Raw genomic sequence first — 15,982 nt, 5'->3', positions numbered from 1 at the left:
AAAATGGGTTTATTTTTTTAAATCGGGTTAAAATTCGAAAAATTACAGCGTTTTTAAAAATCCGAATTTTGGCTGATTTTTTTTTTTAATTCCGCCAAGGGCGTAAACATGCCCATTCAGGAAAACGAAAAAATACGGGTCCACTTATTTTTGAACTTGAACAATTTAAAATTAGTCCAGTGGATCTCGGCGGTAACCACCTCACACCGTCGCATTGTAAGTACATGCTCCAGTACCTATTTTTGATGGAAATTCTAAAAATTAAATATTCAGCTGCCAAAGCCATCTGATTTTGTATTAAATCCGTCATAAATGATAAGCGTTTAATGATTGGCCAATACTTTTAAAAAATGTGTTGCGATACAGACACGCGAACCCAGTATTAGAACGTGCCTTATCGAATTTTAAAAGTCCTCAAAACGTCTCTAATGTTCGAATTCAAAAATTTTGGCAATACATGTCAGAAAAACTACCATCTTTGTACACAAAGATGCTATATATCACGTCAGGAATTATAGCACCTGATCCCTAAAATTGTTTTCCAGTACTAAAAAATTAGCAACACATACAATTTTAATAATTAATAGAGGAATGGCACCTTACATATAGCTAAAAAATTAGATCAATCCAATACACAAGATTGCAATACATACTAGATACTTTATTTCATTAAGCCAATTAAATTCGGATATTGAGAACTTTAATTTTATCTTAAACATTACATTACTCATTATCCTACAAAATTTCCAACTTAACCAAATAAGATGTCTTCAAAAAATTCCTTATCCCAAAACCGGCAGTAGGCCTTGATACCCTCCTTGCACCAGGCCTACTAAAATCCCTCGCATCACTGTGGGCATTGGTGGGAGGAAGTTGGTCGGGGTGAAGCCTTCCACCGTCACGAGGTCAATTTCCAGCCATCCCTCGACCAAGTAGCAGACGGTAAGGTCCGCATCGAAGTATTGAAGATGGTCCAAAACGGAGTAAACTGGTCCCAATGAGTTGGAACAGTTGGGATCCTCGTAGACCCTTTTCGAACAAAAGTTTATTTCCTCCCCGTTAATCCAGACTTCTTGCCCGTGATGCACGTAATATTCTCCAAAGAGGAGCGGAACGCTTACAGGAAACAGGTGAGCAACAATGTCTGCCCTAGAGGGTAATTAAATTGTGTAAGATAATTCTCAAAAATTCTTAAAACATTGCGAGAAAATATTTCAACTACAAACAAGTTTCTGAAATATATTTATCTACCGAACTTTTCTCACCTCGCGACCACTCTATTCATGGGAATATTGAGGAAATTCATGTAATCGGCATACGCCACATTTCCCGCTCTCGGCTGACCGGAAGTTACCAAGGCGTAATTCGTGAAAGGAAATTGGTTCAGGCTTGTCATAAAGTAGACGAACAGAGATGCCATCGCCCCTCCTAAACTGTGACCGTTCACGACAATACGAGATCCTGGATTTCTGGCAAGGTACATCCCGACTTGTTTAACAACCTACAAATTCTTCAAAAATAGTCACCTTCCGATATTTATTTCAAAAATTATTGCCACAATTTTCCAATTTGGGTTCTTTTATCACAACAAATTACGCTCAGAAGCATTCAATTTTCCTAAATTATACATTTTTTTAGGTTACTCACCGGATTATAGACCGACATCAAACTCAAAAAGAATCCCAAATGTACCTGAATCCCCCCATTACTCACTCCTGTCGGGAGAAGCGTGAAATCCATAATGAAATTCATGAAAGTGACGGTACCCCGGAAGCTCACCACGATTTCGCTTTTCGATGAATGCAACGTGACCAACGCTTTAGTTCCGTATAGTTCATTCTCAAAAATTTGAAAATCTGTCACCGTAGCGTTGAACTCCCCGCAGTAACAGCACGATAACGTTTTCAGCGAGGTGGGACAATACATCGAGGCCGAGAAATAGGTGTAATACTCAAGATCCTCGATTGTCAAGGGGGTCGTTCTGGTGGTTTGGGTTGGGGCTTCGGAGACGGATACAGGGCCATCGAAAATAACCGGGTTGTTATCGAGGAGCTCGGAAAACTGGGCGAGAATTAGTTCGTCATCGGATCGCGTGAAGACATCTGCCCGACCGCAACTTTGTCCGGTGGTGGAACCTACAAAAAGTAAGGTAGATGTTAACGCCAAGGTGAATACGGGTGCAAAGTTTTTGAAAAACATTTCAATTTTTGGAAGGAATTGATTGGGATCTCGACGTAGTGTAGGACTTAGTTGGACAACATCATCGTATTTATAGGGATACGATATGCGTTTAGGGCAATCTCAATTTCTGATGCCGCAAAGTGATTAAGTTTTATTGAGGAAAATTCTTTTAAAGTGAGATTGTAAAGCTATAACTTTCCTATCAGATCGGATTAGTAACCTGCTTCAAACATGTATTTGTCGGCGTGACGTTAAAATTTAAATAGTTGCATAAATAATAAATTTGTGAACATCTTACTTTTTATAGTTGAAGAAGCATACATTATTGTATGTATGTAGTCCCATTACGGTGTCTGTAGTGTTATGGTTGATCTATTAAAAATGCGTCATTTTTTATATAAATCTATTCTACATACATATTTTTTCGATTTTCCTATCAACAGGCCTGGTGCGTGTCAACGGTTAAAAGTTTTCAACACGTTATTAGTTTTGAAAATATGTGAAGAATTGCAAGAACGGCTCAAACTCTAAATTCATAAGAATTCCAATGGGCACCAAATAATCTTGCAGAAAAAAATGACGCATTTTTAATAGATGAACCATAATGTACGACGTTGTGCATATAAATCATATGTAAACATCAACATTGGTAGATTTTAGAAAAGTTAACCGGGTTAAATAAATGAAACGTTTTAAACTTTTGGTATTCTCATGCACCAAGAAATATGTATCTGTAATTATCAACTGTCCTGGTATGAAAACCTTGCGTGGTAAAAAATTATTTAATCCATACTTGTAGGCTTGAATCCATAATATTTAATAGTAATAAAACATCACGCGGCACTCCATTTTGCTCTTTCAAGCAGAATGCATTGAACCCGTATTAAGACTAATTTGTTCTCTATACTTTTTCACATGCAACTATCTTTATTGCAAACTCGTGCCGATCATATCAAATTAATAAATGGATTAATACTCTCCTACAGCCCCTCAAATGTCGGTGTCGGTCTCTGTCTCTTTTTTCTGTTTTGTTGATGATAATCAGACTTGTAAAACAACGGTATTCAAGTAAGCATTAACTGACATGATGATGGTGTAAAGTGTAACTTTGCGATTTGGTTGAAATTTTAAAATTAGTCAATACCACCAACGTTTAATTGAATTGATGTCAAAGTTGAAATATGGACGATTTGTCATTCCTTCGAAAGGAATGGATGTGAATTTTGCTTCACCCGTTTGATAAAAATTATGGATTTTTTAAACTTTGGCCCCAAATATTTTGACAAATTCCAACCATCGCACAAACTGTCTCATGAAATGTTTGCTTTTTTGACACAGACAACATAATTTTAAAATGTCAACCAATCTAAGGGCTACACTTTACACCATCGCATTATGACTTGTGAGTGAAAATGGTGTGGAATGGATGACTCAGACCACGTCAATGTCAATCATGCATTGGGGGCACGTCTCAGATTTTAGAGCTATAAATAAATCATACTTGTGTTAAGTTACTAGTGAAAAAATAAAATTCTAGATTCGAAATTGGAAGTGAAATGAAATTTTTCAAAAATTTTAAAATCCTTTCCTATTTGGCACACTGGATGTCACGTAATTTGGGGGAGGTTTACCTAAACTTGAAAGTTGTTGTAGACACCACAAACTAAATTCAACAATTTGAATTTATTTCAGCTGAATAGCTCATTTGAAGAAAAATGTTACGGTCAAAGTTCAAATGATTTTTCCAAGGACTACAATGTTCACTCATTTTTTCTACATACATAGCATCGTTTTTCAAACACACGATTAATGTTTTTTCTGGTTGTGGAACCCTTAGCAGGAATAGGTCTGATAAGTTTCGAGTTACATTATCGGCTGAATTAAGATAATTATCATTTACTCGCCTCCATAAGAAAAGTTCAGCACTTTAGTTGGAAACAATTTATATGAAAGTTAAATTTTAAAATTTTAAGTATAAATTGTCATTATCGACAATAGGGCTTACATATGTACATGTATACTTAGATAAGCAAAATTATAAGTGTTAAGGTATGAATTATTCGTTGATTATGTATACAAAATAGTGTAATTTCAAGAAGTATCCCTTTCTTCAGATTATCCAATTACGTTAGACATCCGCTATGTTTGTTTTAATGGTGTTGTTTTCGGGAAACTTCATTTCGGTTGAGGATTTCCTTAGATCAGTACACTGATAGATGTGTAAATTTGAACCTATAGAAACAACCTTAAAACTTACTTTTTTACAAAAATTTCCAAGGTTTCCAAATTGAAAAAAGATATGAATTACTTGGGAAGTTTTTAAAAATTTGTAACTTGCATTTGACAAGCAAAATACACCTGGCACATACATATGTAGGTATCCATCTCCTTAAGTCAATTGAGGCTATTGTCAAGTTAGCCGGGAATGTCTAGCAAGTTTCATAAAAAAATCAAAGCAACAATTGTAATCTCGTAAAAATATTATCTGTGCTTGCACATCTTTCCGTTGAATTGCCCCATTAATAAAAAATATTGACGGGAAGATTAACACCCTTGCAGTTATTTTCACTCCTTGGAGGAAGGGATGAAAGAAGATTTATTCAAAAAATTGAACCTTTCCGCCAAAACTTTTCTTCGATGGGGCAATTCAACGGAAAGATAAGATAGATGCGATTCACAATTGTTGGTTTGAGTTCTTGGGGCTTCGATTTTTTTCAAGTTGCGAGACAAGGCTCGATTACGTCGAAAAAATATTCCAACGTTAATAAATGTCAATTCTCTTCACAAATGGTGCTCGGTGTGAAATAAACTAAACTGAATTGATAATGCCGTTTATATTAATCCATGGAGATTATCTGTTTAGCGGAAATCAAGAGTGAACAGTAACGGTCTACGAATCCACGGTTCGATTTCCACGGTTCGATTTCCCATACGTGGGCAGTTTTGGATCATAAAATATTTTAGTATGTAACGTCCACCGATACAAAATGATATCTCAAAGACCATCATTTATATTAACACTCCTTCTAAAAGCAACTGAATTAATACTTGCCTCAAGTGCAAGCAATGACTTGAGACAAAAGAATTTTGAAATCACGGAGTACTTCAAACCATTCGGAAACTGCACGATAATAGTCTCAATTCCAAAGAAAGTTGTCCACGTCCTAAACCAAGAAGTAAAAAACGCACCAATAATCATTTTCGGCTTGTTCTCAAAACAAGGAGGTGTCATCGAGAGAAAATTTTCTATAGTGGCAAGACGCAATCTTCTCCCCACTGTTGGGCATCGTTTGAGATTCTTCCAGAAAAACAAAGGAACTTCAAATTGGATAAAAAGTATTTAGATTTCATCGTTGGACCTAATTTCATCAGCGTGTTTCGTTCAAATCAGTACTTCATTTGGGCCACAACAATTAAAAGAAATATCCAGCAATTTCTTAGAAAATTGGAATCTGACGGCTGGCATCGCCTTGGCTTTAGGGAAGTTATTGTAGTTGAGCTCAGTATGCACGGAGGGGATTTAATAGCTTCTGCAGGACCAGTGCTGCGGATGTACTACTACAATGATTATCATCTTAGTTTTTCAGTGGTTGGAATAAAGGCGTCGAAAAGATGGTATCCGATTGATTGCTCTCCTACAGCCTGCCTCAAGAAACTTCAACACCTTAGCAAGAATGCGTCAGAGAATAGCAAGTATTTTTGGAGTTCGTATGTTGAAGCTTATGGGAGGATGATCCGTCTTGATGACTTGCTCAGCATAAAAGGCTTGACAAAAATTCAAAGCTCAAGAAATGACTATCGGAAGGTAGCGAACTTGGTAACATTTAATGTGTTTATTAGCTACTGGATTTTACAAGATGTTATACACAAACCTATTACGAATGTAACTTGGTCTCATCAAGTGTTCCCTGTTCAGAAACATGAATCACTTAGTCGTGCCACCCACGTTAATTTCGTCACCCGGGTGAATCCCAGGTTAAGCTTTGTTTCGTGTTACGACGTAAAGCCTATAAACTCTGGACATCTCTCAGCCCTAACACTTCCGTTCGATTATATCACGTGGATTTGCACGTTAATTAGCCTCACAATGTTTACTATCGTTTGCGCTTTCCTCTCAATCTCTTCAGGTGGAGGGCTTTTTGCGATCGGAATGTTTCTAGAAAATTCTGCGTCAGAGCTTTCGTCATCATCTGTAATAGGACTACGCACCCTTATATCGATTTGGGCTGTTATGGCGGGAATTATTTTACCCAATTTCTACAAAAAACCTTTTTCACGATGGAAATGATTATACCTGTAAGGTATATTTCACCTTGGAACAATTTACTGCAAGTGGAGGGAATACAAATTTTGATTCCATTCAATCTCCTCGATGAAAAGCTGGAGGATACGGCCGTTATGTCAGGGATAATTCGACGCGCATTTTTCTTCATTGAAGTACTCGAGCGATCAATGGAATTAGCCGATTTGCCAAAAGGTTATACACGATTTGATCCTCTAATCAAAATTGGCACAACCCTGGTAACAATGATACGCCCATATTTTGGGATTGGGGCAGATGGTAAGGATGGAGCTTGTCCGTGTCAAGCGAATATATGTCATATTTGTCATATTTGTCATATATGTCATATTTGTCAATTTGACCGTCCAATATGTCACGGTTTCAATATGTCAGACATTTATGACAAATATGACGGACAAATTGGACAAATATGACATTTTGTCCCGATATTCCCCATTTATCGTAGAATTTGTAATTGAATCTATTGGAATGCCTCATTGTCAAGAAACTAAACGTTCGTACATAAATTTATTTAATTTGATTAATTAAGCTAGGAACAATTTTAAAATCCTACGGAGTTCGTAAAGTAAGATATTGCGGGTTTTAAGGCAAGAGTTGTCTAAATCGTCAAATAAGGGTACAACAGCAAAAATAATCGGGATGATAATACTTAATTAATTGATTGAATTAATTTACCTATGATATTACTTATCAATTGTTTCTAACTTTATCAATTACCATTTTATTAATGGTATCCTTGCTGGATATAAGTAACTGTTTACATCAGCAGCCAAATGTTTGCATTAATATTTCCTATGTGGGCTCAGTAGGAGGGACCTTCTACTTGCCCCTCTCAAATCTTGATGCCCTTTGAATATTTGATAGTCCTGACAGAATGTAGGATGGCCACATTTGAGTCCGCCACACCTCCTTAGTGTGATGAAAGCTGCGGAAGTTACCAACTTCAAATATCCATCAAAAATCCAATTTTGCTCGGATGTTGATAAAATTTACATTTTTGTCATCTCATATACTTGTGTGATCATATCCAGTAGATATCTCACCTTTTTTGAATTTTTTAAAATTTTGGGACATTCCACAGCATTATTTAAAAAAGTTTAAAATTTCAACAAAGTTAAGACATCTGCTGGATATGATTACACAAGTACCAGGGATCACAAAAATGTAAATCTTATCAACATACGAGCAAAATTTGAATTTTGGTGGATATTTTAAGTTGGTAACTTCTGTAGGTTTCATCATTTTGAGCGGGTGTGGCGCACGCAAATGTGGCCATGGTATCAATCCACTTTAGGCTCGTCATGCATTCGCCTAGGGCTACCACATGTGCAAAATGCATCGGATTTGAGAGGGGCATGTAAAGATCTCTTTTCCTCAGCATTGTGAGTTGCTATTTTGATTAGGAAATTTTGTGTAAATCAAGTCAAAGTAAATTCCCCCGGTCGGTATAAGAATCTCACACTGCTTGAGTCGAGCAACGAAATTAAATTTTTATATTTTGATTAATAAATGTCAATTTCACTGACAAATGTTCATTTGAGAAGTTCAATTTGTCATAAATGTTCAATTTGTCCAAGATTTAAATGTCAGACAAATTGGACATTTATGACATTTTGAATTTGTCATATTTGTCATATATGTCATATTTGTCACAAATTTTAAATGTCTGACAAATTGGACATTTATGACATGTCAATATGTCAATTTGTCAATGACATGTCATGACGGCACATCCCTAGCCGATGGACGATCATATGGAAACGGAACACTTAACAAGTATTTCACAATTGGTGGGAGGTTCAATAACAAAAGCGCGTTTAGTGAATGTCCCGTGCAACCCGTATCATATCGAGAGACAAAAGCATTTTTGAATACATTGTCAACCTGTGACAAAATTGCGTTCATGGATAAGGAAAAGAATATAGATGCCTTGGTGCCTTTCCTTAATGACAACCCAAACGGAGTAAAATATCTCAAAGGAAATAATGATTTGTTCTTTACGTCCCCTCGTCGATGGCAGATTACATACTCCGGCACGGAATAGTTATGCTTTACACCGACTTAAGGTGATGATATCTTCTGGGATTATAAGTCACTGGGAAACTTTACTACACAATTTATGGAAACCTACAAAATTGTTTCATCATTACGAAAATTGGACGTATCCAAAATATGATTCCGTTTCTCAGCTAGACGCAAATTCAAAAATTATGACGGCATTTTATACTTGTGGGATTTGCTTGTTATTGTGTACTTTTTTTCTGTGTGGGGAATTTGGTTGGGTTCATCTATTAAAAATTTGTAATAAGTACTTATGTACATAATAACGACCAGGGCTATTCCAGGCCTTGGAGCCAAGTTTCTGGATAAACGAGTTGAGCCAAAAACCATACAAGCCAACCTGGCTTGGCTCGCTTAAAATAATCTGAATGTTATATTTACGGCTCGAATTTTGCGCATGCACAATGGCAACCACAAATTTTGTGACACCATTTTGTGCACTAAACCATGTCAAATGCTTCGGAAAGTATAAACAAATAAAACGAATCAAAACTACCTAAGATTATGCAAATACCAATTATAGGACATTGTGCATATTATCCGCGGGCTTTAACGTGTCCCCGTCTCAGACACATTTTAATGGTGTACTCTCCGTGCTGTAGAGTGTGGAGCGTGTAGACTGACTGTTTTGAAGAAACAGTTAATTTGTGTTTGAGACGAGGACAATAGCACGTGGCTAATAATTTAAAATTGCGTTTATGGGTTTTATGCAAAGTAAATTTTGCAAATCGACCGGAGGGCTACATATTTTCACCTATTTTTCACTATCCATGCAAAGCCATGTTCCAGGCAAAAGAAAGTGCTACCGACTGAAGGGAGTTTAGAAAAGCACATCATTTCCATCATAATTCAGGACAAATTTCTCCTTAAATAATCATCGTGTGCGCCTAGTCGGGAAGGTTTATTATTAAATTATTCCAGGGTGAGCTACTTCTAACGTTACTACGGTTTATTTTTTAAGTTTTTCAACGCGTAAAGCCGATAACTCTAATTTTATAAAAATGGTCCAATTCGTGAAGGAGACTAAAGCCGTTCTGAAAAATTTTGGTTAAGGTGCGGGACGAGGACACTTGTTTTTCTGGAATGTCATTCATGTTTACCATTTGCTATCCGCTAATTAAATTATTGTCGTTATTTGGAGGAATTGCTTCTATACGAACATCAATATGTAATGTTAAATACAAAGCTTTTCTTCCATAAAATGCTATATTATAGGACTAGTAATATTTGACTTCTAAAAAAAACCAATAAACCCTATGAAACCCAAGAAAACCCAATTAAGCCCAGAAAACCCCAATAAAATCAATATAACCTATTAAAACCGCTGAGTTTTTCCTAACCCTGTCGGTGACTGGTTCTTTTTCTGAATTATAATTTTTAATACCTACATATCTGTAAATAAAGTTGTCCAATAAAACTGGTTTCTTGCTTAAGTTAATTACATATGTCTGCAGATATAAAATTATGCAGGTTGCAAATAACCAGTCACTCTCGCAAAGGTATCTTATGCAATAAGGAAATATCTCACAAGACAAGAAACCTCTGGGGCAACTTCGCAAAGCCTGAAACAAATACATATGCTTTATTTATAGCCCAGTCTCCATACATATAATTGGAGGCAAAGATTCAACAATTGTATCCGGGTCACAAATTATAGCGATATATTCCTACGTTGTTTTTGGAACTCAAAAATATATATGTATGCCTGTTGTAAGAATCGTTCTAATATACGCCACTGATGGGGGGAACATCTACTAATTTTTTTAATCTGGTTATGCCAAACCAAATGGACGGACAAACAAAACGGCACGATTAGCCCTTGACTCGGCATAAAAATCAATAACTTGTAAATATGTAAATACATTTAATTCATTAAGTTGAACACGACAAGTCGGTAATTTTATAAAAATCGGTTTTCCTTTGGTATATATAAATATTTATTCTACACACGAGCTTGACTCATCGAGAAGATCACTTTGTCAGCGAGTGCGCACTTTGTTCTGAATAAACATAGCTCAAAATATTTTAAGAAAATTTCGTATTTTGAAATCAATCTCAGCGAAATCGTAAGGTAACTTTATTAAGTAGCGTCAGCTACTTATTGCGATCACTTTGTCCGTCTGTCTGTCTGTCTGTCCGTCCGTCCGTCCGTAAGCAGGATATCTTTAGAAAGCCTCAACATAATCAAAAGCGGGTTTCGCCATTGTGCTTCTAATTTTTAGTTCTTGGTCGAGTTCGAAAATGGGGTCAATCGGACCACCCCCCACAGCGCCAGGGGGTGTGGTCCAAAATTAAACTGACCTTAATTTTCATATGGGGTATCATTTTAAAGGAAATTTCGCCGCGAATTCGAAGACGTTAATATTTTTGACCTTATGACCTTGAGGTCAAGGGCCATAAGATTCATAATTGTCATATGGGGGCATTTTAAAGGAAACTTGATTGCGATTTCAAGGACGTTAATATTTTTGACCTCATGACCGTTAGGACGAGGTCATATACGGAAACGTTAAAGGAAACTTGAATCGCTCTGACGCTACTTATTTATATTCGTTTGGAGGGTTTATTTAAATACTAACATAACTGAAATTTGTTACTTTTGTTAATTATAGAAAACTATTTGAATAAACAAAACACATTTAGCGTAGTGATGTGAATTATGAGATTCAAAACTTATTGGGAATTTAATTCACATACACTAAAAAAATTTCTTGCGATCATACCTAGTGAGTAGAGATAAATATTTGACTCTATAACCGCCATGGTTATGAATTTGTCACCGTCTGGTCGTCACTTATCACAAATTTATCACTAGTCGTTGCCAAATTTATCATCATTGGTATAATAGAGTCATGTATCCTTACTTTGTGATTATAATCATAACGAAATTGTTAGGACTATAATTATGTTGCGTCGGTAAGTAAGCAGCTGACGCAACTTTTTTATGTTCCTTGGTGCCAGTTTGATTATTAAATTTTGTTATTTTTTATTACTTCCTAGACTGAAGAATCGCATCGAACCCTGTCGCAGCTTGCTTGGTGAATATAAGTGAATTAATTATTTGCTTTTCTCCTCGCAGCAACTATGTCATCTTTCGTACAAAACATCCTCCTCAAATCGGCCATTATTTTGTCCGGGTACACTCTCCTTTTACCAGTCTTGCTTTTGGTCTTTGCTGTCAACAACGTTTTGCGCTGTGTCCTGAAAATCTATTTGTTTTGTACTTGCTCAAAACTTGAACTGATTTCCAACGGGATAGAAAATTTATTCCCCGGACAGCCAGATGGGAGCACGGATGGAATAATTCTGGGAATTGTGGTGTCGCCAAGTTCTTCAACCCTGGATCTGGAAGCAGAGCAAAACTTTTTTATGCAGAATGTGATCAATAAGAAACTCGCCAAGGACGGGGTCAAGGTGTATGGACGGTTAGAAATGGTACTAGAGAAAAAGTGGGGGTACGGTTGTCGCAAAAAGAGTGACACCTTTGATGTCCAGGAACACGTCAAAGTGTGGATTGAAACTGTCCCAGCAAACGGAGAGTTCTATATGGAGCAAGAATTTGTTGCCGGAATCATTCCGAAATTGGCAAAGGATTTTGACAAAACCATAAAACCTGGGTGGGAATGGGTGATAATTCCACAGGTGCAAATACTAAATTTGGGGGATTCCCCAGTGATTGTACGAGTCCTTCGGTGCCATCATTCCTACATGGATGGACTTTCAGCCGGCTTGCTAGTGACGGAGTGTCTGATGGATTTTCATGACATTGGTCCATTTTTCACCGACCCTAAAGCCTAGTTATCGGGGGATGTGGGAAGACGCATTTTATTCGGAAACGTTCTAGGATTTCTGCTACTTCCGTTCCACATAATGGAAAGAGTATTCAGTGGAAAATCTGCCAGCGGGGTAGACTGTGATCCTATGATTGGACGAGGATCTGGCCTGCGTCATTTTGGAGTCTCAAAAAGTCTGGATTTTGAAACTGTACGATATTTGTGGTCGAGTTTAGAGAGGAGTGAAAATCAGAATAATACAATCACAAATGTCTTGGCTAGCATTGTTGTTTCTGCACTGGGTCAGGTATGTACGAACTGAAATCATTTATATGTATGTTCAACCGGCCACAGAATTTATTCCGTTGGAGGCCTAGGCGATTTTTTAAATTTTTCGATTACGGTTTGGAAGCTCCACCCCCAGTGGGGGTGGTTCTCAGCAAATTTTGACCTTTAAAGGAACAGTGACATTTAGAATTGTGGAAATAATGTGTATTTATCTACTTCAAGGTCCTATCCAGACGTGGAGATATATCGGATAATTCCACCCTGACATTCTCAACTCCCACCGCCATTCTGCCACACCCCGACAGCCAGCCCAGAAATGCCGTGGTTCCAAACAACTTTTGCCTTCCGTTTGGCGAGCTAGCTAAGCACCATGACATTCAACTGATTGATGTTAGCCCATCGTTGCCAGGCACTCCCACTCATTACCTGCTCAGCTGTGTGGGCCGACTTCCGGGGCGAATTGCGGGAAATATTGTGAAATTCGTGTGCCAGTGGTTTCCAGCTTCAACGGTATTCACATCCGTTCCTGCAACGAGGGTGAAGGGTTCTTTAGCTTGTTGTGGGAGTTTTGTAAGTGATGTTGGAGGATGGTCAGTTCTACCGAGGCAAATTGGTGGGTCTGCTTGATAAATTACGTGCAGGGTCATTTACTGTAGAAATTTTGCCAAGATACAGTAAACGAACCGACCCTGTTTGTGTGATTTATTTTGTGTAGTACAACAAATGTGATTTATCTTTGTAGGTGTTTCCATTGTGGCGATAAGTTACGGGGGAGGGATTCGTTTCTGGTGCGTGGTGGATGAAGCTATCATGAATCACAAGGACTTTGACGACTTCTTGGACTTGCTTATTGTGGAAAGACAATACTGATATTTTGATCATTTTGACAACTTTTGTGGTTGAGGTTGGAATATCATAACAAAAACTCGTTTGAAAATATCAACTCACCGTTGTGTAGCAAATATCTATGGACATTTTAGAAAACATTGGTGATAATTATGTAGGATAGAATATAATTCTCTAGATACATATTCTGTTTTTTGTAGTTCAATTAATTCCTTCAATTGTATCCCGCTGCGTTAGCAAATTTTATAGCAATTTTTCGATATATGATAAGTGGGATTACAAATGTTGAGGCAAAACTGGAAATAGAGATGCAAAGATAATTGTTAAAACAACGAGTAATAATTTCTTCACGAATATTATAAACTTATCTATCCTATCAATCGGTTTCATATGCACATGACGACCACTTACTACGGCTTGAGTGGTACACATACGTATGAAGTGCTCAAAAAAGTTGTCTTTCTCACAACAAAGGAAAATCTATGTAGGGATAATTCCGCTATCATTTCTAGAAATAGCAAAAAGGCAAAAAAAAAATATTAACACATTATTTATTCTTAATGATAGATTTCACAATGTACTTTTATCACTTATTTTCGTCTTCGTCGCGTTTTGAGATCGGTGGCATGGTGTGTAAACCATTTTATAGAGAAATGATCTTTGTTGGCACTAAAACACAGATACTTAAAGGATTAACAAGCAAACAAACATTTACATTTATCCATGTCAACAATTTATTTTACGTAGAAGAATAAGTTGTAAAATAATTTTATATTCACAAATAAACCGTTATTCATATGAAACATTTAGTTCTCTAACTTCATAAACCCATAAATATGTGTAGCTACATTTCCTCCATAGCTTTTGCAACATCTTTAATAAAATATTGAACAAAACTCAACACACTTTTTGAAACCCTATTCGCCTCATAAACTTGGAGGGCGGATCGTCATATAACTTTTGTAAAGAAGATTTACGCCATTCAACATTTCTCACAGGATACAACTTGCGTAAAGTAGACATGTGCTGGTTACAAAATTCCCCCGTATTTATCAGAAATTTGCCTATTGGTACAGAATTACTATTCCCACTCGAATTATGTAAGTTCAGCGGCCCCACGACTTTCCTCCTTTCTTTCTCCACCCAAACAAACTTCAAAAATTCTTCTAACTCTCGCGAAAAATTTAAGTTTGCACAAAAGTACTACTAACTCTGCGTAACCCTTCAAGCTGACTCTGCTGGGGATGCAACCCAACCCACACTCGAGGATCAACCACTTAGCTATCTTCGAATTTGGCCTTAATTATACTCTCACATTTCTAAAATGTGTAATGAAACCGCTCAGTCAGCCGATTTAGCTCTATCGTGTCATGGACGATAATGGCAATGCCATGAACACTCGCTTTAGCTAATGGTACGTGGAGATTAGATGTTCACATTTATCAATTTGTCTTACTGTAATAAATTCAGATGCAAAACCAGAATACGCGCGTTTCGCCGGAGGATGATAGAGCTTGAATTGCGTGCTGAAATATTAGACAGCAAAGGGATATATGTATATTTTTTGTACACTATAACACATGTAGTACAATTATTCTTTTTATATTTTAATCTGAAAGAATGATCTTTTAATTTAAAAACGTCAAAATCAAATTCCAAAATATCTTAAATTTTTCCATCTCCACTGAAATTAATTTGATTTGACAAATGGATAAACATCTGGTCAAATAATAATCTGCTTTGGGTGCATACAGACATAAATTCCTCTGTCAAGTTGGTTGGGGAACGTCCATATATTAGGTCATAGTTTTAGTGGGTGGGTGGTTTAGGTCTTCCTATCTTTCCCACGATAACATTTCCTATCACTTAATGTGTTGGGCGGGTGGGTGCTAACATTGAGAATTTTTGATGAAGAAATATATGGATGGCCCCTCGTTCGATATATTAAAGTACTTACATAATTGGAGTGCTGAACTGAGATAACACATGTGCGCATGAATAATCAAGAAGCGTACGTATGCATATGTCTATATAGACATATGCATACGTACGCTCAACTCGGACAGAGTTGTCGACTGCGCCAATTTTGCAAGGTTTTTCGGCGGCGCGTGAAGTACTACCCACATACAATCGGCGACATCGACCCCTGCGGGTTCAAAGGTATGGTTTGAGTTAAACTCCTACATAAATGGTAATATTACTATTATTGGTTTTTAAATATATTACAAGAGGACGATTATTATTGTCCGAAATTAACCAAGTCGTTAGGAAATAAATGTCAATTTTCAACTTAACACTAATTAACACGAATTTTTACAATTACTATTCACCCAAATTGTAAAATCGTGAAAAGTTGTTCAATTTGTGACTTTTTAAAAATTATGGCCTTCCTAAAATTTATTTATGATACCAACGAATTCTTTGAACGAGTGGAACTTTGGGAAATTATGATTTTTTTGCATTTAATGATTATTTAAGGTTTTAAAGATTTTTTAAGTAATTGCATAATATGTATAACAAATGTATTTAA

The 15,982-nt window shown here is 36.7% G+C and overlaps 2 protein-coding genes across 2 annotated transcripts; one reads left to right on the top strand and one right to left on the bottom strand.

Annotated features, from left to right (window-relative positions):
- Nucleotides 1–640: 640 nt before the first annotated feature.
- On the bottom strand, nt 641–2,236 carry LOC110859010 (lipase). The gene is made up of 3 exons (XM_022107885.2): nt 1,648–2,236; nt 1,266–1,501; nt 641–1,149 (listed from the first exon to the last, which is right to left on the bottom strand). Exons 1-3 carry the CDS (start codon nt 2,197–2,199, stop codon nt 783–785), a joined length of 1,155 nt encoding a protein of 384 aa, XP_021963577.2. The 5' UTR covers nt 2,200–2,236; the 3' UTR covers nt 641–782.
- Nucleotides 2,237–11,356: 9,120 nt separating this feature from the next.
- On the top strand, nt 11,357–14,228 carry LOC118438589. The gene is made up of 3 exons (XM_035859080.1): nt 11,357–12,625; nt 12,829–13,219; nt 13,349–14,228. The coding sequence occupies exons 1-3, from the start codon at nt 12,416–12,418 to the stop codon at nt 13,474–13,476; spliced, it is 729 nt and encodes a 242-aa protein (XP_035714973.1). The 5' UTR covers nt 11,357–12,415; the 3' UTR covers nt 13,477–14,228.
- Nucleotides 14,229–15,982: the final 1,754 nt, after the last annotated feature.

The sequence above is a fragment of the Folsomia candida genome, unplaced genomic scaffold (assembly GCF_002217175.1).
Source record: "Folsomia candida strain VU population unplaced genomic scaffold, ASM221717v1 Fcan01_Sc023, whole genome shotgun sequence".
Lineage (NCBI taxonomy): Eukaryota > Metazoa > Arthropoda > Collembola > Entomobryomorpha > Isotomidae > Folsomia > Folsomia candida.
This window is presented reverse-complemented; position numbering and strand designations above follow the sequence as displayed.